The sequence below is a fragment of the Manis javanica genome, chromosome 11 (assembly GCF_040802235.1).
Source record: "Manis javanica isolate MJ-LG chromosome 11, MJ_LKY, whole genome shotgun sequence".
Classification (NCBI taxonomy): Eukaryota; Metazoa; Chordata; class Mammalia; order Pholidota; family Manidae; genus Manis; species Manis javanica.
Window position 1 is genome coordinate 45,739,637 of NC_133166.1, and position 25,420 is coordinate 45,765,056.

General features: G+C 35.7%; 1 protein-coding gene across 1 annotated transcript; it reads right to left on the bottom strand.

Annotated features, from left to right (window-relative positions):
* Positions 1-10,625: 10,625 nt before the first annotated feature.
* Positions 10,626-13,113, bottom strand: LOC108402429 (LSM14A mRNA processing body assembly factor). Its single transcript, XM_073216338.1, is given in 4 exon segments — positions 10,626-12,058; positions 12,061-12,176; positions 12,179-13,001; positions 13,003-13,113. Coding segments are annotated over 4 exon segments (1,401 nt in total). The 3' UTR covers positions 10,626-11,707.
* Positions 13,114-25,420: the final 12,307 nt, after the last annotated feature.

Sequence of the window (25,420 nt, forward strand, 5' to 3'; positions counted from 1 at the left end):
ATTCTCATATAACATGCTGGTGTCCAAGGATTGCGCAATGTTATATGGAAGCTCTCCCTTCACAACACCTCGGGGTTGTATCTAGGAACCTAAAAGACACTCTGTTTTCCCACTTCTATTCAGGGACTCCAGTAGCTTACATGGACATCTGATGAATCAGAAAAAAAAAAACGTTTCCTTTGCACAGGGGAATGAGAAAAGCCACAGAGACACGTACCCACCACAGGACTTTTGGAGCACATTTTACTTTAAAGAAAATACCTACCTCTTTTCTTGTCTAACTGAGGCCTGCTCCTGGGCACATGACTTGGTGAGCAAGGCCCAGGCAAGATTTAGACCACCACTTGCCAATTTGTACAGTGTGCAAAATGCCCAATCATCTGAGATGACTGCCCTTTGATTGTGTGTATGTGTCTTCCTTCAATGTTGTTTTCTCAGGAGGTGATATAGTTGATCCAACAGTCTGCTTGCATTTTTAATAGTGATGAATTTACCTTCACAGGAATCTCCATTCCTCCTTACTCAACTCTTATAGCATCTGGAGGTTCTACTACTAACTTGTGTCTCTCATCAATAGTACAGCGGATATCCCTTGCTTAAAAGTAAAATTGAATTTTACAGCAAAAAATTTCATTTTCCTTTAATGAAATGGGCTATAATGAAATGAGTTAGCATGTTACATGCTCAACTCGTATTCTTAGAGTTACTCATTTGTGCTCAAGAAAACTACTAAGTCATACTAGAATAGTTCGCAAAATTTAAAAATGGATTTCATGGAACAGTAGCTTATAACTTTAAAATCATCTTATAATTCCCTGTAATGTGTCTGTTTTACTATGAAATTAAACCTATTCCTTCTTTCTTTAGGTAATTTACTTACATTGTATTTCTTAGCATCCCTTGCACTTAGCTGTGTCCCTGACTATGTTCTAGCAAATGAATATGAAGGAAGTGAAATGATTCATTTCCACACACCACATATAAAAACCTCTCATTCATCATCTGTTGATGGTCTTGGCTTTGCACTGATGGTGCAGGTAAAAACTGTGAACTTGAAGGCCACTTAAAGAAGGCAAAGACAAGAGATGGAAGAATCCTCAGTCTCTGGTTCACATACTAATAGAAGGAAAGCCTCCAGACTATCAGGAGGCCCTATTTTGGATTTTGTATGAGCAAGAAATCAACTTCAGCCATGTTTGAGAAACTATATATTTTTTAGGTTGTTTTGTTATGGATGCTAACATTGACTTAACTAACACAAACCTCACACTGAGAATGTAAGATATATGTCCTTCTAGAAAACAAACAGAAACATCTTGAAACATGAGTAGCACAGAATTATGTGTCTCAAGGAGGTTTTATTGGAAACATGTTTCCACACTATATATAAATATATATATTTGTTTATTTATTTGTATAATTTAATCAAATATTTTGAGAAAGAGGAGATAGACAAACAGACAAGCCCTAAAACAATAAAGAATAGGTGTAGATTTATTGGAAACAAGAGGTTATATCTCAGTGAATGGAGAACTTGGTATTTATATTTTACTGGGCACAATAATAGGTCTGGTTGATTAAAACTATCCTATTTTTATTCTTTAAATATATTTTGGTATCTTGTTTTTATCTCAGAGGTTTAATGAAAGTAGTGATACTTAGCACATTTTCTTGGTTGAATAAAAATGTGATGCCACATTTTTCTAGATTTCATTCTCTTCAGAAGTATACAAATCTAAAATTAGAGAGGTATTTTAAATTTTGAGATAACTCAAAAGTTTAAACTGAAAAGCATGTCATACTCAATGATTTTAACTGAAAGAGTTTCATAAAGTATCAGATCAATTCAAGTCAACACACAGTTATAGGTACAGACCTTCTTTCCCAAATTTTTCTTTATTCCTTTAAGAGAACTGCGTATCTCTAATTTCTGTGATTGATGATTCTCAAAAGAAGTTGTAGTTTAGTAGAAAATCTATATGTTTTCTAGTTTGGGCATCATAGTTGGCAGGGAGGCCCTTAAACTATAATTAAGAACATGTTAGATTTAAAGGCAAGTTCACACACACACACACACACACACACACACATACATATATATACATGCAATAAATAATTTAAAACAAACTTACTAATAGTTTACAGTCTTGAATCATTCAAATATGTCAGCAACCACTGTCTTTCTGTGTAATTCATTTTCAGGACTGCCCCCTCAAGAAAAAGCTCTAAATGATTGCATTATATTTTATTTCTCACAAATGAATTACATGAATTTTAATCTTAGAGTGTCAATAATCTGAATATAGTACTTTCAAGAATATGCACAGATTAATAGATCATTGTATGCATGTGCACACTCATTCTAGTGTAAATGGTTAAGAAGCTTTATGGAAGCAATGCCTTTTCATTATCTGAAATCACGAATCACATCTCATGTTCTTGTCACTGAGTAATGTTAAAAACTGACCTTTTCCTTTATTTTTAAGAAATAAAGAAATATTGTAGAAAATGTTCAGCTTATATTCTTACCTAAAGCAACTTCCAACGAGAATACAATGAATACATATGTTAATTTATGATTTCAAGCTCTATGCCTTTTTCTATGAAGATACAATTAATTTTTCATGTGCTTGCCCTTATGGGTAGGAGATTGGTTTAGAGAAAAACAATATTAACTCATTATTTTGGCTGATATCTTCCTAGCTGCAGTGTTAGCTATAAAGTTAAATGCCCAGTACTTTTGCACAGTTATGGCATATAACAAATATTTATCAACTAAATGCCCAGTACTTTTGCACAGTTAGGGCATATAACAAATATTTATCAACTAAATGAATGGAATAGTTTGCAATAGCAAATATGAGATAAGACCTTACAATCTCTCAGATTAAAGGTCATGAAAAGCAATGTAAGTTTATTAAAAGGGGAATATTTATGTTTCCAAACTTCAAAGCCAAGACAATTGCCTACAGCATCACTATCAAAGGAAAAGTGAAATGTATTACAGAATAAAAATGCAAAAAGGCTATGATTGTTAATCTTATGGTACATACGTCCAGAGCTACATTTTATTTACTTCTTTACAGTTTATATTATTTAATAATCTGCTACACTTACTTTGTGCCAAGCATTGGAATAACAGGTTTTGACATTATTTTACTTGTTTTTCAACTCCCTATGAAGGAGATATTATTAATGTCCCCATTTTTACAAATATGGACACTATTACTTCTTTAACAAACAGCCATCAAATACTTTCTATGTGCCAGGCACTCTTATAAGCACTTCATAAATGTTAACTTACTTAATTATCAAAGTAATGCTTTGAGTTTGAGCTCATTGCTCTTCCCAATTGGAGATGAGAAAACTGAGACAAAGATAGATTATATGTTTTCAAAATTCCACATCTATTAAGTGGTGAAGCTGGCATTTAAACCCAGGCACTCTGGTCTAAACTAAAGAACATGCAAGTGATAACTGATGGGGGAAAAAGGATTTAAACATAAGTCTACCTGCAATACCACCCTGGGAATTAGCAAGTGTGATCCCTGATCTGGGGCATGCTCTTCAGAGGAACTCTGTGCCTCCTCCTAACATGTATTGCTCCACAGGGCACAAGGTCCATGGGGTTGAGAAGGTAACACTCCTAGAAACCCATCATAGTTCCCCTTTAAGCATGCACATCCTTCTAGTGTGGACCACCCTCATCCTGAAGAATGGTCAAAGCAGCTTTGCAGAGGTGTGGACTGAACAGGATATGCATGCTGAGACAGCCACACAGGCCCCTGCCCTGTTATAGGACAGAGAAAGGCCTTAGGAAAGAAGGCAGTGGACTGCAGCCTGGGGACCAAGGCCTAGAGGCCAGTGGCCAAGTCTCTTTGTGATACCCTATGTATATGCAGAACTCTACAGTGGTTGAACATTTTAAATAAAAACCTAACTTACAGGTCATTTTGAAAGCATATTTTTCAAAATAGAATGGAAAGAAGTATTTTATTAAATAATTTATGACATAACAGGTTTAAAACATAACTTTCAAATATTTAGATATATGTTATTTGTTTCTATCTCCACTGTTCCCACTTATCCACAGCCCTATGAATATAGGGGGTAGACTCATCTAATGCCAAACAAGGGATATTCCTAATTCTTATGCTATGCTACTTTTTATGAAAGCATGCTTTTTGGGTAAAAATGTGTGGCTGAATATAATAGAGCACGTTAGACTAGTCCTGAGCTAAAAAGAAGTTACCTCCTTTCAACTATATTTTATTTGTTCTTCATTTGACAGGTCTTTATGAATTGCAGCTGTGCAATAAGTGTTTGGAAAATTAATGGAATTCAGGGGAATCCTTTAAGAATGGGATCCAAGAATTGTCTGCAAAGAAAGAGTAGACACTATGAAATCACTTTACTGGCAGTGCATCTGTTGCAGCATTTACAGCCTCTCTTTTGCTACCACCACTTTTTAAACCATTTATTAAATGTAAAGGAACTACTTAAAACATGATTGGCATGAATTTCAAGTTCCATGACTGGTTTTAAATCATTGTGAAATTTTGACAGCTGAATTGCCCTTCCTACACATTTTTCTGTTACTCCAGCGTAATGCGGAGGGGTTATAAGTCTTCCTATGCATTCCATCATGTTGACAGTTCATTTCATTCATGTCTCACAGTTAAATGTGATCAGAAAAATACTGCCATTTTTCAACAAAACATAACATTAAAACAATCAATATTACATTAGCTTTGAGGTTAAAAGGAATGTATACAGAAGACAAAACATACTAAGAACATCCAGAAAGACTAAGGAAGGAAAAAAAACAAACTTACAAGGTTAAAATGTCTTGCCAAAGGAGAACTCAAGACCCAAAAAGAATTAATCCATTCATTAAATGTTAATGTTTATCTCCATTTAGAAAAATGAGTTTGGAAGGCCTAGTCTCACATGACTAAAAATGTTGAACTATTGTAAGTAGCCAAACGAGTAGATGAAAGCAGTCATCTTTGCGACAGGAAAAAGCTAATACAGAAAGAGTTAAGAAACTTCAATATCATATTAAAAAGCTCCCTCTTTAGCCATTTTGAATAGTTTTTCTAGCTGAAGAACATTATTTTATGAAATTAAAATGGAAATACAGATCATATCTTGCTCTCTTAAATGTTCTCAGTTTTACATTGGGAGAGGCCAACTAGAATGTATAATCAGATTTCAGATTTTTCTGCCCTAATGTCTGTTTTATTGGCATGCCAGTATTACCTGTAGTATTCAACTGTGTAGTTAGAGACCTCTTATACATAGAAAGAATACCTTTCTTCTTAAGTTTCAGTCTTTTACAAATCATACTTTGGAGGTATTTCTTTAAGAATAACTGACAATGAATATTTATGCCATTTAGCTCTGAAAGCGGGAGAATATAATCAACAAAGTGGCCCATATAATAAAAAAAAGAAGTCTCCTGAGGAGATCAGAAAATGCAATCCATTATTTGAGTGGCTTGCTATGCTCTCCCCTGAATCTGGACATTAGATAAATATTACATAGCATGCATTCTCTGGTGCATATTATGGAAATATGGACCAAAGAAGAAAACAAAGGATGAACACCATAGGAAAATTGCATTCTGCTACTCAGAGAAACAGGAAAATAGATAGTGGTAAAATTTTAGCATAGATCTCTAAAAAAACAATCTTGGTGTAGTATGGTGTAATCTCTGGTTACAAACTGTCAGAATTGTTTGAAAGGTAAAAATATTAAATTTCCTTTGTTCAATAAATCATTTTAATGAACTTTTATCCTACTGAATCAGCAGGTTTCATATCTATTTAGTATTAACACAGCAATTCACACTAGTAGTAGATATGTTATAACCAAAGGTCTACTTGAGAAAGTTTATCTTTTTACCCAAACCTATCAATAATTATAGTAAAAGTTAAGTGGGCTTAACACTCCAGTTAAGTCAGAAATTGATATACTTGGTACAAAAATTCAAACCAAGTCTATAATTTCTATAAGAAACCTACTTTAAATAAAAATATTCAGATAAATACATGAAAAAGAATGGGAAAAGTTATATGATGTAATTATAATTTATATAACAGTGACAGTGAGTAAACAGCAATATTATAACCATAGAATATTTAATAATTTAATGTGAAGATTAATGTCATCAATATTTCTGCTCACTGGAGAAAACTGTTTTTTAATTCAAATATCTAAAAAACACCATTTAAGAGCATTAACAAGTGTTCTAAGTGGATAAACAAGAATTATAAGCAGCTATACATAATTTAAGGTCTGTTTTAGTTCACAAAAAGGTTTAATTCAAGTCACCTTGCCTTTAATTCTGCCATGAGTTTCTATGAGACAAAATTATGTCTCAAAATTACCCATCTGAATAATGAAGAGTCCCCAAATCCACTGATTCCCAATGAAAATAGGTCAAGTGCTACCACATAAAAGTGTTAACTCTGTCAAATTCAAGTTCCCCATATTTGGGTAGGATTCAGTAATGTCCCATCTTCAGCGTCAGAGAATCCCAGAAGTAAAACTTCATAGGATATCTATGGTAAGAGGCTACAAGTTTATTCCTATATGAAGCTTCTTGTCATATCAATGCTTGAAGTAAAAGAGAGACTAAGAGAATATGAGATAGGGACCTAGAGCTACGCCAATCAAATGCCCAATACGCACCTCAATCTTAAGATATCTAAAAACCTATCACAATTTTTACCAAATATATTCATCCTGTAGTTCTCACTATTTTCATAAATAGCAACTCCTTCCTAACAGTTGCTAAAGCAAAATTATTAATCACCTGAATTGAAGTAGGCATGTGATGCTAGCCAGGCTGCTGAAGTGGAAAAATTGAGGAAATGTGCTATCATTGCACATGAACATATTTATACCTATGTTAAAATTGCCTGTGAGAAAGCATGACAGAAAATATAATATTTTCTAGGAATCTCTCCACATGCCTAGGTGTACATTTACTCTTTAGTATTCAGAGAAGATCACTGGAGATTGGACACTATCTCTTTCAGGAGATTTATTGATGTGGAGAATCGATTAGAAAAACAAACAGTAATTAAAGACACAGAAATTCTGTGTGTTAGACCTCTAGGGATAGTGTCAAAGAAAAAATGAGAACAACAAGTAGCATACAAGCAAATACAGAAACACAATATAAAATTTCCACAACATAAGCACTTCATCATTTCCTACAGATAGTATGAAAATGTACTTACAAAGATGATAATATAAAATGTTGAAACAATATATACTAGTGAAACTTGGTGATTCATGTATTACAGGCAATTTAATATTTTGACTCTAAGCCTGTTAAAAAGTGTCTTAAACCTCTCTTATTTATATAGAATCAAGTTTCTTTGCTTTTCCAGTAATTGATCCTGTAAACTACACAATCACAACTAAATAAAAATGAGTGATAAATTATTCAATGTCAGGACAAATCCTTTACTACAAGTCCCCTCCTCAATAATGACCTCCTCCCAAGTTATTGGACTTTTTAAATTTACATTTTCCAATGAAGTTTTACTTCATGTTTCATTAAACTCAAAGGCAAAATATATATTTTTATAAATTAATATAGAATTTCAAATAAAATACATTTAAAGTAGAAATTTTATTTAATAGGCTTAATTAATTGTCATATGCAGTAGGATTACAAAATAAAATGGCTCTCAACATTTATTATTCAATGTCCACTTTGTACCCAATGAAAAGAATTGGGTTTCTTCCATGTTACATCTTGACCTGCAAGTATGCAGATTTAAGAGTAATGTGAAATAGTGAATTAGTATTGCAAAACATTCCCTACATTGCCAAGTGCAAGTATTCAGAGCATAACACGAATTTGTGAATAACTCTGGAAATACTCTGGAGCCTGGAGAGAAAGAAGAAAGTGGATGCTCAGCTCTTCTTGAAAAGGGTTTTTAATTATGCAGGAATTGATTGCATTCATGCTGTCTGAAAGAAAGGGTTTGACAAGTTAATTTTCCTTTTCTCCATGTAGGCATTAACATCTCTCAGATACTCCTGCACCCCTTCAAGCAGTGACATCACCCTGAAATCTTCACAGCATTCACACAGCCTCTGTTTTGAAGATATTAAACAAGCATTTCCCTGGGGCCTGAGAAGAGGAGAAGATGTTTAGGGTTATAAAAGTTGTGTGGAAACCACATGAAAGAGGCACCTCTACATTCTTTTAAAAATACACTTTTTGAGTACATGTGACACATGGAGCAGGACTCTTCCTGTCCAGTTCCTGGGGCATACTCATGGTCAGGTTTATCTTTATGGGTGTTGGAGATTTCTTTGTTATACAGAAGTACCCTTTGCATCTGGATTTGCACATCCTTACCTACCCAAATCCAGCAACACCCACTAGTCATTATGAGAACCACGTAGCCTTTTACACATTTCATAACAGTCTCCTAGGGGGTGGTATTGCTTCCATTGTTACACACTGCCCCGGAGTCAGACAGGTGAGCAGCCAAGAGACCTGCCACTAAGGCACAGGCATGACTTCATTTGAACCTATAGGCTTGTGAGATTTAGCAGCATTTAGTTCACAGTCCTATAAATGAGAGCAGAACATTTGGACACTAAAGGAGGTTGGCTGAATGGCCTCACAAAGTTGATTTTTTTTTGTCTTGTTTGACTAATAATTTCTCCAGAGAATTACAAATCGTAAGTGGTTCATTCACCTTTCTTTGTATTCATACACCAGTTTATCCATACAGACCAACTGGAAGGAATAGTATAAATATATGCAGATCTTGGATGGCAGGAATGAGGCTAGTACACTCCCATCAAGCTCCAATGGCCTATGAGACAAATCAGCTAATCTCAGTACTGCTTCCTGCTGAGCAGGATAGTCTTCTCTGTCCTTCTCAACAGCACGTGCCCGAAAAACACAACTAGTTGAGCTGACTTGGTATAAAAGATGAAATCTGTTTGCCTTCTTCAGTGCAAACAAAGACTAATAAACTATTAATGAGGTGCTGATTTAATTACATGTTGTAGTTAGGTTCATTTTTATAGTCTTCAAAATTACTACAGAAGCTAAAATGTAATTCTAGAAACTCTTGAATCACTACAAGGTAGGTAAGGAACAGCAACAGCAAAGATCTTACTGCCTGGCAGAAGAAGACCTCAACTTATCTGACAAATAAAAGACAGATGAATAGAAAACAAGACAAATGTTTATTCAATATTTAATTCCATGGTTAAAAAGAGAATCCGGAAATCAAGTTTCAGAGGTTTTGAAGTTTTATAGATTCTTATTTCTTCTTGTTTCATATGTACAGAGATTCACAAGATTAGAAGAAAAATTGCTTTTAGAGAGGTGTGCTTCTAACACATTTTGCTATTCTGAATACTCTGTCATGTTAGCAATTTTGCAGTAAGTAATCTTTCAGAAAGACATTTTCATAGGAGGCTGAATAAAAACAAAAATTGGGAGGTTAATGTTCTGATTCAAAGAAAAAAACATTTCGGGGCTTTTAAATATATTAACATTGGGCCAGACCCTCCTCTTGTATTTGCAATAAATATTTTTTAGATTTCTTAAAATATATAATATCTTTATATTAATTAAAATATTTTTATATTGTATACTGTTGACACATCCAAAATCACATAATTTTAAAAATATTTTTAAAAAATTTACACAACCTTGTTAGGAAAAAACTGCAAAAATGCATAGAAGAATGGCATAGGAATTTGTAATTGTTGGTCCTGAAACTCCACTACTAGGGAAGAATTCATGATAGAGAAACAATCAGACAGAAACTTCCTGCGCACACACATACACACACACACATGTGCAATGTAATGTAATAAGGTAATCTTTAGTATAAAAATAAAAAGATGATAAATACAGAAAGAGAACTGATGAATAGAAAACAACACAGATATATTAAAAGAGGGAATGGCTTGGTAAATTATGGAATTTTTTCTTGTTTCATATGTAGAGAGATTCACAAGATTAGGAAGAAAAATTGCTTTTAGAAGGTGTGCTAATTATGAGTCTTTCGAGAGAAGGAGAGATGTTTAACACATTTCAAAAGCAGAAAAGCCATGTGTCTAGAGACGTGAAATTTGTAAAATGCATATACATGTGGACAATGAATAGAGGTTCATTTGTAACAATAAAAACAATTTCATGTGTGTAGAAAAAGTAATTCGTTTCTTGTCTCTTCACATCTCTAATATCACATTTCTTACATGTATTCTTAATAATAAAAAACTGCTATTAAATATTAAAGTTGACATGTTAAAAGCATGTATAGAGAGAAGGAAAAGGAGCATATGTACAATGTTATCAAAAGGAACACACCCTAGGTCATTTCTATACTAGTGTAATCATCGTTTTGGTAGTATACATAAATTTTCAGATTGCTGGTCTTAATAGGAGGCCAGCATGGTAAACATAGTCTTCTTAACATAACAGCTTGAAATGATAATACAAGTTTGACTTAAAAAATGATTTGGCTAAAATGGTGTGCAGCCAACAGTATGACAGCAAAACAAATACACCATGAAATATTAGCTAGCTAACATAAAACAAGTAATCTTAGCTACTTTTTTTTAACAGATTAATTGTTGCCTAGCTTTATTGTCTTAAAAAAGGGAGGGTACTTATTTGAAAATACAACTACATACATTCTTATCTATGATTATTTACATTTGTATCCTGAAAATATCTATTATTTGGACAAATCCTGTGATATGCCATTTGCTATAAAATTAAGTTCTCACAATGAGTATGAGTAATTTATCCTGTTTAGATACTGGAAGAATGTATCAAATCTTCATTTATGTTCCAATACTAAAAAAAAGAAACCCCAAATCAAAATTCTTTAGCCTGGAAAGCTATGAAAAAAGGACCCACCCATAATAGCTTTGCTCCTCAGAACATTAGCTTCTCCAAGGACATGGTATGTTTGCAGACTTTAAAATGTTTATTCTTTAAAAGATTAGTTGCTTTTTATACAGCTATATAAAGTTCTTAATATTTCTTTGGCAATGGAATATAATGGAATTTTACAACTTTATAAAAAAGTTACCTTTGCCTAAGAAACAGTATTTACTGTGTGTACATAGTTGACTTGACAAAATTATCTACCATCCAGCACCCTAATTAATTGACGAAATAAGCTACCTCGAAGGGATATTACAGGATTTCCAAAAAGAAACACACACACACACACACACACAAACACACACACAACCTTCTGTGGCTCAAAACACAGTATCATGGCCCTATTTGCAACTTACAATAATTGCCAAATACAATTTAGTGATAGGAAAAATCCTTTCAGTGATGAAAAAATACTTAAGTCCCACTGAAGTACTGCTTTAGTTTAACTACACATAAGAAATTACTTAACCGTCTGCTATTCCAAATATATTTAATGCTCATTTTCACAGATGAGCATTTCCCCAAAAAAGTAACTGCATTTTATCTTTGAAATTAAGCAGAAAAACAAACGAACAAAAACCCAGTGCTGGTGACAAATATACAGTGAATTCACTTCTTCATTCTTCGCGAAGACTGAAACAAATTCTCAGGACCATGAAGAGCTAGAAATTCACCTATTTTCAAAGACTTGTTTGGAGACTATGCAGCAACTTTGTTGTCTTTTTTTCAGAAAGCTGTATGATCAATCCAGACCTTTTAGGGTTCAAAAGCTATCATTTTCCTATATTCAAAATCTGCAAACTCCCTGCCCCCATGACCACCTCTGAATCCACCACGAAATCCTCGAGGGGTGGTAAAGGTACCACCTCTGCCACCACCACGCCCTCGGCCACCACGGAAACCAAGACCTCCTCTGCCTCTGTACCCTCCACGGCCACGGTTTGGACGAAGTGGGATTCCAAATGTTTCAGTATTTAATCTTCTTTCTTCAGTCCAGGTTGGTTTCCGTTCTCTGTTATCATCACAAGAAATATTATCAAAGAAGGATTTAGTTTTGTCATAATAGCAATTAGGTCCAAGTGGATCTTCTTCATCTGCATTTCCTTCATTATATCCTTCATTGATACTTGGGTATCAACTCCTGAGTCTCCTTTATCTTCACCATTTACAGGCTTCTCCTGTCTCTCAAGTTTATCTTCTTTCAATTTTAGTTTATTATGAAACTGTCGATTTCCTCCTTGTTAAATTGTGCATTTGCACTTTCAAAGTCAAAGACTTTCTCAAATTTCATTGGACCATCTTGTCGAATACCAGATCTTCCCCTGCCACCTCGATGACCTCTATGCCCTCTTCTTGGAGCTGAAGGAGCACCTGGAACTATTTGTCTCTTGCTATCATTTCTGAGTTGCTCATTTTCTGGTCTTGTAACTTTGTGTACTTCAGCTCACCTGTGCTCTTGATTCTCTATTCCTTTTTGACTGGTAGATGGTAAAGGCCTGGTTGACACTGGGCTCCTTCTCCCAACAGGTGCTGGAGCAGGTAAGTGGGATGAGGCGGTCTGTACTGCTTGTTCCATGGTGGGGCTTTTTCTCAAAGGGTCTAACTGAGGGCTTGAACGATCTTGAGATAACTGTGTTTTTAGAGATCTTGTATCCTGTGTAAAGGCAGAACCAACTGCACTACTTTGGGATAGGGTACTGCTGTTTGATGTTTCTGTTCCAAAGGATGTCAAGGAGCTTCCAGCAACACCAACAGCACCAAATTGCTGGCTGACTAATGAACTTGGGCTGAACTGACTGTACGCTGGCATCCTGCCAAAAGGTCCATAGGAACCCACTGACTGGAATGAAGAAGTAGAGGAGCCTAGTGAAGACTGAACAATAGCTGGGTCCTGAGGCAAAGAACATTGTGGTTTTGGTGGCTCACAAACAGTGAGGTCCTTAATATCAGTCCCACAGAATATAATGTATTTAAACACTTCATCTCGAGGCGGTATTGGACGATCTGTTGGTCTGTCTTCTGTACCAAAGGACCGAACTTTTGCTAGGGCTGGCTACGGTGGAGTTCTCTGTGTTGATGGTGTAAAGGATGCCCTCGTAGCGGATCTCTGCCTTGGAAATAAGGCTGATCTTGCTGTCGATATAAGGGGTGCCCCCGCTCATGATGCCGCAGACGCCGCAGCTCTGGGCTGCTCCCAGAGAGGCAGATCCCACACCGCTGCCACCGCTCTCTAAGCCCGCTCGCTCCATCGGCGCTTACAGCAGCCGCTTAAGACCCAACATGGCAGATGCACCGCTCCACTACCCTCCCCCAGCCTCCCGCCCTCAAGTCGCGGCGCGGCGGCGGCGGCTATCTTAGCTACTTTTAACTGCTTTGTCCCAGCATTCTACAAACTGAAAGAAACGTTGAATAATATCATTTCACAAAACTTGGTGAAGCAGCTCTTATCTATGCAGAGGTGGAATGTGATGTTCAAAAATCACTCAAGCTTTTGAAATAAAAAGATTAAAATTCAGAGAAGAGGAAAATGCCATTAAATATTTCTACAACTGTATGAAGAAAGCATCTGAGAACTCAATAAAAGCTCAAAACACTCTCTAAATATCTAATTACATTCAATCATTTCTGCAGTTGCTGAAGAAATAGCTCATTACCTTGTTTCTAGTGACTGTATCTTAATCATTTGTGGGGTCACCTGTGGTTGTGCCAAACCAAGTCAAGCAAAACAAGATATTCTAGACATTTGAAAGAAATTCAGTCACAGATAGATTTATAATCTTGATTACTTAGCCTAAAACCTCCAATTAGATGAGAAAGAAAGAGGAAGGTTAACATTGCTTTCTACATTTTCCAATTATATCAGATTTAAGCCCATAACAAGAGAAAATGTAAAAAATTCTTGAGCATTCACTGGAGTCCTGAATTTCTACCTCATTGTTCTCCCATTTCAGATACAAAAAAAAAAAAAAATGAGCTCAATAATTTAATGTGCCAAAGTTAATAATTCATGGTTTGAACTTAGGCAGATGAGGATTAGAGTTCATACTGACATCTTTCAATTAATCCAAAATATTTTTCTTTCTCCCTGGTGTTGAGAATAAACAATTCCGTCATTCACTTCACCATTATGTAGACAGGTATACTGCCTGTGAGTATAAGAACTGAAAGACTATTGTTAAGGAACAAACCATGGTGAGAAATTAAGAGATCACATACCTGTAGAATAATCTAGTACACAGACATGAGCACAGGCTCTGTGAAATAAGGCAGACCTGGATTCAAGTCTTAGCTCCATTCTCGGTAGCTTTAAAATCTGCATTATTCAGGATTAATTCAGTGGCAATTGTTAGAAAATCAACTTTTTAAGAAAGAAACTTGATTGCAAAGATATTTCTGCTTCACAGAAAGTAGAAAGTATAGATACTAGGCATGACTCAGGGATCTCAGGGACTAATATAGGGGGTTAGATACCACAGGGGTTGGGATGGTCTTTGCTCCCCATCTTTTATTTATTTGCCTCTTTATCTCAACCCCTACAATATAGCACAGAAAGAGCAACCTGTAGTTATGACCCTTGGAATTCATGGCCAAAAAGATAATGGAAGCCTTCTCATATACCTTCCTCTTTGAGAAAGTAAACAAAATAGATAAACCTCTAGCCAGACATATCAAGGAAAAAAGAGTCTACACACATAAACAGAATCAGAAATGAGAAAGGAAAAATCACTATGGACACCACAGAAATACAAAGAATTATTAGAGAATACTATGAAAAATTATATGCTAACAAACTGGATAGCCTAGAAGAAATGGACAACTTTCTAGAAAAATACAACCTTCCAAGGCTGACCAAGGAAGAAACAGAAAATCTGAACATACCAATTACCAGCAACTAAATTGAACTGGTAATCATAAACCTACCTAAGAACAAAACTCCTGGGTCAGATGGCTACACCGCTGAATTTTATCAAACATTTAGTGAAGACCTAATACCCATTCTCCTTAAAGTTTTCCAAAAAATAGAAGAGGAGGGAGTACTTCCAAACTCATTCTATGAGACCAGCATCACTCTAATACCAAAACCAGGCAAAGACACCAAAAAAAAGAAAATTACAGACCAATATCCCTGATGAACATAGATGCAAAAATATTCAACAAAATATTAGCAAACTGAATTCAAAAATACATCCAAAAGATCATCCATCATGATCAAGTTGAATTTATGCCAGGGATGCAAGGATGGTACAACATTCGAAAATCCATCAACATCATCCACCACATCAACAAAAAAAAAGTCAAAAACCAAAAACTCATCTCCAAAGATGCTGAAAAAGCATTTGACAAAATTCAACCTCCATTCATAATAAAAACTCTCAACAAAATGGGTATAGAGGGCAAGTACTTCAACATAATAAAGGCCATATATGACAAACCCACAACCAACATTATACTTAACAGCAAGAAGATGAAAGCTTTTCCTTTAAGATCGGGAACAAGACAAGGATACCCACTCTCCCCACTTCTATTCAACATAGTACTGGAGGTCCTAGCCATGGCAAGCATACAACACAGAGAAATAAAAGGCATCCAGATTGCCAAGGAATCTTGCAAACTGTCCCTGTTTGCAGATGACATGATATTGTACACAAAAAACCCTAAATACTCCACTCCTAAACTAATAGATCTAATATCTGAATTCAGCAAAGTTGCAGGATACAAAATTAATACACAGAAATCTGTGGCATTCCTATACACAAACAATGAACTAGCAGAGAGAGAAATCAGGAAAACAATTCCATTCACAATTGCATCAAGAAGAATAAAATACCTAGGAATAAACCTAACCAAGGAAGTGAAAGACCTATAGTCTGAAAACTACAAGACACTCATGAGAGAAATTAATGAAGATACCAATAAATGGAAACACATACCATGCTCATGGATAGGAAGAATTAATATTGTCAAAACTGCTATTCTGCCTTAAGCAATCTATAGATTCAATGCAATTCCTATCAAAATACCAACAGCATTCTTCAATGAACTAGAGAAAATCACCTTAAAATTCATATGAAACCACAAAAGACATCAAATAGCCAAAGCAATCCTGAGAAGGAAGAATAAAGCAGGGGGAATTATGCTCCCCAACTTCAAGCTCTACTACAAAACCACAGTAATCAAGATAGTTTGGTACTGACACAAGAACAGACCCATAGACCAACAGTGGAACAGACTGGAGCACCCTGATATAAACCCAACCATATATGGTCAATTAATATATTATAAGGGAGCCATGGGCAGTCAATGGGGAAATGACAGCCTCTTCAACTGCTGGTGTTGGCAAAACTGGACATCTACATGCAAGAGAATGAAACTGGATTATTGTTTAACCCCATATACAAAAGTAAACTCGAAATGGATTGAAGACTTGAATGTAAGTCATGAAACCATAAAACTCTTAGAAGAAAACATAGGCAAACATCTCCTGAATATAAGCATGAGCAACTTCTTCCTGAACCCATGTCCTCGAGAAAGGAAAACAAAAGCAAAAATGAACTTATGGGACTACATCAAACTAAAAAGTTTTTGTATGGCAAAGGACATCATCAACAAAACAAAAAGGTATCCTACAGTATGGGAGAATATATTTGTAAATGACATATCCAACAAGGTGGTAACATCCAAAATATATAAAGAACTTACACGCCTCAATACCCCAAAAGCAAATAACCTGATTAACAAATGGGCAGAGAATATGAAGAGACGGTTCTCCAAAGAAGAAATTCAGATGGCCAACAGACACATGAAAAGATGGTCCACATCACTAATCATAAGGGAAATGCAAATTAAAACCACAATGAGATATCACCTCATACCAGTAAGGATGGCCAGCATTGAAAAGACTAAGAAAAACAAATGTTGGCGAGGGTGCGGAGAAAAGGGGACATTCCTACACTGCTGGTGGGAATGTAAGCTAGTTCAACCACTGTGGAAAGCAATATGGAGGTTCCTCAAAAAACTGAAAATAGAAATACATTTGACCCTCGGATCGCACTTCTTGGAATATATTCAAAAAATACAACTTCTCAGATTCAAAAAGACATATGCACCCCTATGTTCATCACAGCACTTTTTACAATAGCCAAGATATGGAAGCAACCTAAGTGTCCATCTGTAGATGAATGGATAAAGAAGATGTGGTATATATATATACAATGGAATACTATTCTGCTATAAGAAAGAAACAAATCCTATCATTTGCAACAACATGGATGGAGCTGGAGGACATTATGCTCAGTGAAATAAGCCAGGTGGAGAAAAACAAGTACCAAATGATTTCACTCATCTGTGGAGTATAAGGGCAAAGAAAAACTGAAGGAACAAAACAGCAGCAGAATCACAGAACCCAAGAATGGACTTATAGTTACCAAAGGGAAAGGGACTGGGGAGGATGGGTGGGAAGGGAGGGACAAGGGCAGGAAAAAAGAAAGGGGGCATTATGATTAGCATGTATACTGGGGGGGGGGCACGGGGAGGGCTGTGCAACACAGGGAAGACAAGTAGTGATTTTACAGCATCTTACTATGCTGATGGACAGTGACTGTGAGAGGGTATGTGGGGGGGACTTGGTGAAGGGGGGAGCCTAGTAATCATAATGTTCTTCATGTAATTGTAGATTAATGACCGAAAAAATATAATAATAATATTATTGAAGGAAAAAGTCATTACATGAAAGAAATACTTCCAGCATGTATTCAGGAGGCTGTTGAAAAATAACCTGATGTTTCAGTCACTGTCCATTCTGTATAAAACAATCTTAAGCTATTCATTCCAAACAGAACACATGGTAATGATTGAAACAAACTGATGATAATGATTACCTTTTTTCAACTGAGCTATACTTCTTCATTTATTTTCTTGGCTCTCAGAAGTCAAGCTTTCTCAAAGTACCTACATTACCTCACTGGCAGGATCATCCAGAAGATAAACGTGGATCATTTACCAAGTTACAGATGATAAATCCTAGAAAATTCTTGGGTGGTACTGACACTTACCCAAAAGTTTTTGGTGCCCAGAGAACCAAGATTATAGGAAGCTGACTGGAGTTTTACAGCTGGAAGACATGTTTCAATCAAATGACTGGTTTGTCTCTGAACTCTTTGATTTCACCAAAAAGAAATGACTTCCAGATATGCAGGAAAATAAGTGTATTCAGTCACATAGTATATTCTGATTTTTCTGTGTGCAGTGCTAGGGAGTACAAAGGACACTATCTCAATATAATTGTAATAAAAAATGATAATGGATAGCTTGTACTGAGTGCTTTCTATGTACCGCTCACCAGACAGACACTTAGAACAACCTCAAGAAAAGAATCCTTTTCACATCACTATTTACATATAAGAAAAAGAGGTTCAGAGAGGTTAAATGACGTGCTAGGGTTATTTGTGTACCAAAAGAGTCTTTTCTTTTATTTGGAATTATATATATTTCTTTTCTAAATCTGTACAGATTATCTCATTTGTTCCTAACAGCTACTCATTTTATAATAAAAGAAACTGTGGCTTAAAGAAGATATTTGTCCTAGCACAGAAATGTAATTGCCCACTTGAGACAATATCAATTAGTGATCTAATCTGAAATGTATCCAAGAGATTTCCCCATCCCCATAAACAATAAGTGCACTTCTTCAAAGAGGATGTTATCTCTTAGATGATGCAGGTTTGGAGGACAGGTCTCTTAGTTCTCAGATATTGAGTGACTGGTGAGCTGCACAGAGAATTCTCTAGGATTGAGGGTTGTGAATGAACTTTTGTCATAATTAGAGCATATTAAATACTCTATTAATTATAGAACATTATTCAGAAATTATTTTACTCTATGTATTTTGGTTAATTGGCTTTAGTTAGTGTACATATTATACTGAGCAGTATTATAATATGAATTTTAAGAGTATTAGTTTTATACTTTTAGATGATGAAGACCATAGATTATGGAGTAGACTAAACTATAAATAGCATAGGATAGAATGCATCCTGCAAACCATGAGAGGGTGGGTGAACCATAGCCTATATAGGGAATATAAAGATGACTAAACTGTAGTTGTTGCGAAGGTAAAACTGAAAGCCTAATTATACGTGCCCTCTCAAGTAAGGAAGAGGCCCGTTCCTGTATGACTGTTCTTTTTGGTTCAGCGGTTTTAAAGTTCTACACATTTATTACCCACAGAACATTCAGAAAATAGGCTTTGAGATTTTGTGATTTCTTTAAGAATAAACAAATAGATCAGGGATTTGAAATAGTGGACACATGTGGTGATACAATAAAAGGGTATATCATTGAAAATATAGAACCCTATCACATATGTAATGTAATTTAATGTCCAAAGTGAATTTGAAGCAGAAAAAGGGGTGACTAATTCCATTTTATGGCTCAGATGAGCAACCTGAGGCTCACATAAGGTTAGCTGCCCCTCAGTGGTAAAACAGGACATTTGATACTGAGTTGTGCCAGTCAGGGTAGAGTCAGGAGCCAGATCCACTCCATAATTTGAATGAGAAAAATAATATAGTATTAAGTAGTAACAGGCCATTAATTCCTAAGAGATAAAAAGAACTGTAAAGATTACAGGAATAGCAGGTAAGGGAGCAGCCACTATCTCCATGGCTGAGGCAGAGTGTTCAAGAAAGAAAAACTTGGAAGACTTTCAATACAACAAATGAAGACCTTGATGGATGGACTGTGCCCACTAAATTGTGAGAAGTTTACAGAGTGCCACAGGATGACAAGCAGGAAACTACCCATCATGATGCTAGAGGAACTCTTTGAAAAGGTGCCCACTGGGGTGTTACTGAAATGCACTGGAAAGATTATCTTAGACATTTCACGCACCACTGGCAGCTGAGTCATGCAGGAGCTAGAAGAGATGCACCCCTGAACAAGGAAGAGAAACACTTTCTCCATCAGTGCTTAGCCTATACCCTCTAATGAAAAAGCACAATATTGTGTCAGCCGGCAAAGGAGAAAGGCTTATAGGCTCCAGCTCTGGCGTCAAAAAACAGGGCAAAGGAGATTAAATTCAAAGAATAAATTGATAACTGGCAGACTATTGCATAAGGATGTTTTGTGAGATAGTTTTATGAGATACGATGTTACCCGTGCTTCTAACCTGCCAGCTACAAATTGGAGGTTCCAATGACCTCCCCTTTGAATTTAATTAGTTTGCTAGAGCAGCTCACAGAACTCAGGAAAACACACATTTCAGTAAAAACTCAGGAAACCATAAAGGAAACAAGTTAATAGCCAGATAAGGACAGACATAGGGGAAGGTCTCAAATAAAGGAGCTTCTGTCCGCGTGAAGTGTGGGGCCTAGCTGGGTGGCGCGTGGAGGTGTTCTGGTTCTCCAAGCTTAGAAGCTCTCCCCGACAGAGAAATAGGATCCAATCCAGCCGGGAACGATCAGCTCTTCTCGGTGGCTTTTGTGAGGGCTTCACTGCATAGTTATGTTTGACTCATTTATTGGCCATTGGCTGATTCAACTTCCAGTCCTTCCCTTGGCTGGGTCCAAAAGTCTCTTATTAACATGACAAAACAGCCATTTCACCCTTAAGACTCTACAATGTTTTCAGAAACTGTGGATGAAGACCAAATATACCTGGGACATATATATTTGGTCACATGAATGACTAAATATGTATTTCTAATCACAATGGGTTAATCGCTGCTCCAGGTGGGACATCCATCTTCTCCTGCCCTCAGACACTGATACTCCTGGGTCACTGTCCTTTGGCCTCAAACCCAGACATATATTATCAACCTTCCATTTCTCAGGCCCGTGGTTTTATATTTTATATATATTACACTATTGAGGCTATACACCAAATCTTCTGGGCTTCCAGCTTGCAGACGGCAGATCATGGGACTTCTTGCCTTCATAATCACATGAGCAGTCCCTCATAAAAAGTCTCTTTCGATATAGCTCCATATATCTTTTTGGTTCTGTTTCTCTGGAGAACTCTAATAGTATCCTTATACTTTCACTCATCCTTTATTCATTTATGTATCAATTCAACAAATATTTATTTACCAACGTGTGAAATTTATTGTCATTGATTAACCAATACATCTGTTATTCCTTTAATTCAATAAATATCTCAACTCCAACTATTTGCAAGTCATTGTTATGAGTATAGAGTGTTCGCTGATGAACAAAGTACAAATAGGTCTTTAAAGAAACTGACCCTATTGGCCACAAAGGGTTAGCATTCTGACATGGGTTGGGGGGTGAAAGAAATAATATAAATAAAATATATATATATAAAATATTGATTGGAGCTAAGTGATACAGAGAAAAATTAAGCATAGAAAGAGGATAGGAATTCTAAGGGATTGTGCAATTTAAAATTCAGCAGTTAGGGAAATTCTCACTGAGAAATGGTATTTGTACAATACTTTAAAAGAGATGAAGGAGGAAGCCCTGGATACATTTGTGGGAAGAATAATGCAGGCACCTGGAGAAACATATACCTAGTATATTTGAAAAAAAGCAGGGAGTTCACTGTAGCAGGGTGAATAGAGGGACAGCGGTAGCATTTAAGGTCAGAAAGATCTTGGATGAGATCACAGAGGTTACACAGGACATTATTAGGGATTTTGAAATTTGTTCTGAGCCATTAGCATGTTTTGAGTAGAGACTCCATTTCTATGTTTTATGAGTCTTTTCTAAACAGTTGAGAAAAGACTCACTGTTGAGAAAAGACTCATAGAACATAGAAATGGAGAGAACAGTTGGAGATTATTACAATAATCCAGTTAAGATATGATAGCTAATTGGGCTATGTCAGCAAAGGGATCCTTAACAAGTATTTTTTTTTCTTTTTGAGTTAAATAATGTTTGCACTCTTATTATGGACTGAATGCTTATGACACCCCCAAATCCATATGTTGAAATTATAACAACCAATGTGATGGCATTAGAAGGTGGATCCATTGGGAGGTAAGTTCAGGAATTAGTGCCCTAATAGGAAGAGAAATGGGTTTACTCTCTTCCTTTCTCCCTCTTTCACCCATGTGAGGACAGAGGGAGAAAGGAGCTGTTTATAAGTCAAGAAGCAGCCCTCAACAAACACTGAATCTCATAGGACTTAGCCTCCAGAACAGTGGGAAGTAAGTGTTTGTTGTTAAGATGTTCAGTCTACAGTAACTCATTATGGCAGCCTGAACTGACTCTGGCAACTCTGAATCAAGATTTGAGGTGTAACTATCGGATAACTATGGCCATTTATTCTGTTAAGTAAACCTTCAAAACTTATTTATACAAAGAAGTGTTAGCTTTTAAAATAGTAAATTTTGTAGATGAAGTGTCCTCTTAAGAGTTTTAAACCTTTTTTCAATAAATGTATTTAGAATCTAGAAGAATTATTAGAACACTAAATTCTAAATATTATCTAATTCAAGATTGTATTTTATATCAATCCACTGTTACATGTTAAAGATACTCATCACAAATTAACTTATACAGAAAGGGGAGGGATTATTGGTACATGTAGTAAAGACTTCCCAAGGGGATAACTAGCTTCAGGCACCATGAATCTCACAGTCGAAAGGGTGTCAAGTGAATATTTTTATTTTCATCCTTTCATCCTTTCATTCCTGTTTCTCTGTATTGCTTTCCTCTCTAATGACTTCATTCTCAGATACACTGATGCAGAATTGTGGCAAAGATGTGCACTAACTTGAAGCTTACTTTTCATTACCTTTTTATCCTCAGTAGACAGTAGATACTTCTCTGTCAACAGTTCTAGCAAAATTTGCAGAATCAACTGGCCTAGGTTTGGTCACAATACCTACTAAATGAATACCTGTGGTTAATGCAGATGTAATTCTTACTGGCCCCATCTGGATCATCTTTCAATTCAAACAATCTCATTAAAACCATATTAACTGATAAATGGGGAGTAAATTCCCAAATAATGTGGCATATGCACTGATATGACTCATAGATGCTATAGTTTTAGATACAGAAAGATTAAAGAATTTGTTTCAGATCCCAAAGTGAGTTTACTGACAAAACCTGGCTAACATCATTGTATACAATGCATTTATCTTTCCATTATTCCAAACCTTAAACAAATTTTAAGCACTTAATTTGACAAAAAATAGCATTGTTTGGGAACTGTGATACTGTTTTAAAAGCAATTAAAATTCACCTAAATCCAAGCAATTTAATAAGGTTTATATTCAACCTAAATAATACATGAGTGGGAAAAGATGTCTTTAAATTTAATAAAAATGTATTTTTGTACCTTAAATAGTACATCTGAAAGACATTTCAAAAACATTGGCTAGACAGAAAGTAAGCATGTGGTTTTTGGTGTACTTAAATAAATAAATGTAAATAATTAAGACTTTTCCAAATCTAATAAAGATAACTTTTAAAAAATTGTAGAAATTATCTCACCTATGCATATATAGGGAGAAATAATAATTAAAATATTATCAACTATTACATTGATCATTGTCAGTATAAACTGAAATAAAAGTATTCTAGAAAACTTAAAGGAATGGAAAACAAATCATGTTCCTGGACGAAGTGGTCAAATACTAATGTTTATGAATTTCTTTAGGTTCTTTAATCAACTTAGGCCAATACAAATCCACTTACAATAAAATGTTTTATTGACTAACCAAAAAATTAAAACAACAAGTAAAAATTAGAGTGGAAAAACTCAGAGAATATGGGAACAAAAACAAAATGTTTAAAATGGAAGACTAGCCACAGTATAATGTTTAGTTAAATAATAAAGGAGAAATAACAAAAATATTTGCAAATGGTACATAAAAAACAGAAATGTAGTGTATGTGTAAGAACAGAAATATTCAAAAATACACAACTTTCTAAGTGAAATTTAATAAATAAATGGATAAAAATACTTTCTGTCCCTGCAACTCTGGAATCTGCAGGATTAGAGGTCCTGGTCCTAAAGGGACATTTTTCTTTGCCAGGAAACACAGCAAAGATTCCTTAAACTAGCAGTCTATGGTTACCGCCTGGGCGATTGAGACTCCTTGGGTCACCGAACCAGCGTTCAGGAAGAGGAGTCACCGTCTTTGCATGGGTAACTGACCCAGAGGAGCAATTACACAATAGGCCAGAGAAGACTGTCTGGAACACAGGTTATCCACTTGGAAACCTCTTAGCAATCCCTTGTCCGATGTAATCCCATAGTACCAATCCCTAGTACTATGAATGGTAGGTATAATGATTTGGTCTGAAGAAAGTATGCTTTGCAGGGTGAAGATTTGGGTCAAAACACCAGTCACTCTGTTGGAACCAGCAGAGATCTCAGTGGTAAGAGAAATTAAGAATGGAAAGTGGAGGACAATAATGTGTAGAATTGTGGCTCAGAAACCAACTGCAGTGAGAGGCTATAATTCAACCCAGGAGTTTCTGTCTTCCAACTATTGTCTCAGTAAGAAAGACTCAGGCAATTGTGTAGGAGCTGATCTATGAACATTTACAGACAGGTTGATTCATGCAGCACAAAGGGTGGACTATGGCATTCAAAGTCATCTGCTATTTTTATTTCCCTTCAATAATTAAAAAAAAAAATCTCTGCTGTTGTAAGAGTACAGTCAGTTGAAAGTCTCCAGCTGGAAGTGCATTCAGAATCTATCTCCATTTTCAAGCCAAGGCCACAGTCATCCCAGACAGCCTTGAGCCAATGATTGAGAAATGGCCTGTCCATTCTGTCTATGTGTGACCTCTCTAACAGGCATTTTTGCTCTGGAGCTCCACACTGAGTTGGTCAAGACACTGTCCAATTGATATCACCATGAAGGCTGTCCCTGCCTATTCCTGATTTCTCTTTCCTTTCCTTTTCTGGATCTTAAAACCACATCACACTCTGAAAACTTTCTTTGTTCAATCCTGCTTTCTCTCACTTTTATCTTTCATGGGAATCCCTCACAAAAATTTTCTGCACTCTTAATTCATATCAGAATCTGTGCTCCAGTGACTCAACTGACACACACAAAAAATGGCTTTTAAAGGAAAAAAAATAGTGATTGATTCAGGAAAGACAGAAGATAATTACTGTAGACAAGTCCATGAGTAAAAGAAAACAATAGGGCCCAGTGTTTATGTAGGTAGAATAAGGGACAAAGGTATCAGGAGGAAATTGTAAGAGCAGGGATAGTCGCAACAGCAAATAGGTGTGATGAAGAATCCCGGTGGAATGATCCAAATTCATTACAGTTTAAAATGAAATCTACAGAATAAACTAAAACAGGAAAAGAAGCAAAATACGTATTTTTTGTTTAAAATTATGCTCAACATGTGTGTGTATGAACAAAGACTGTCTAGAAATAAAGGAAAAGGCCTATTTTATTCTGTCTGGAAGCTAATTACATGAATTAATTTTTCTCAGAATTTGCATCATAAGTTCCTCTTCCCTAATTACTCTCTAGAG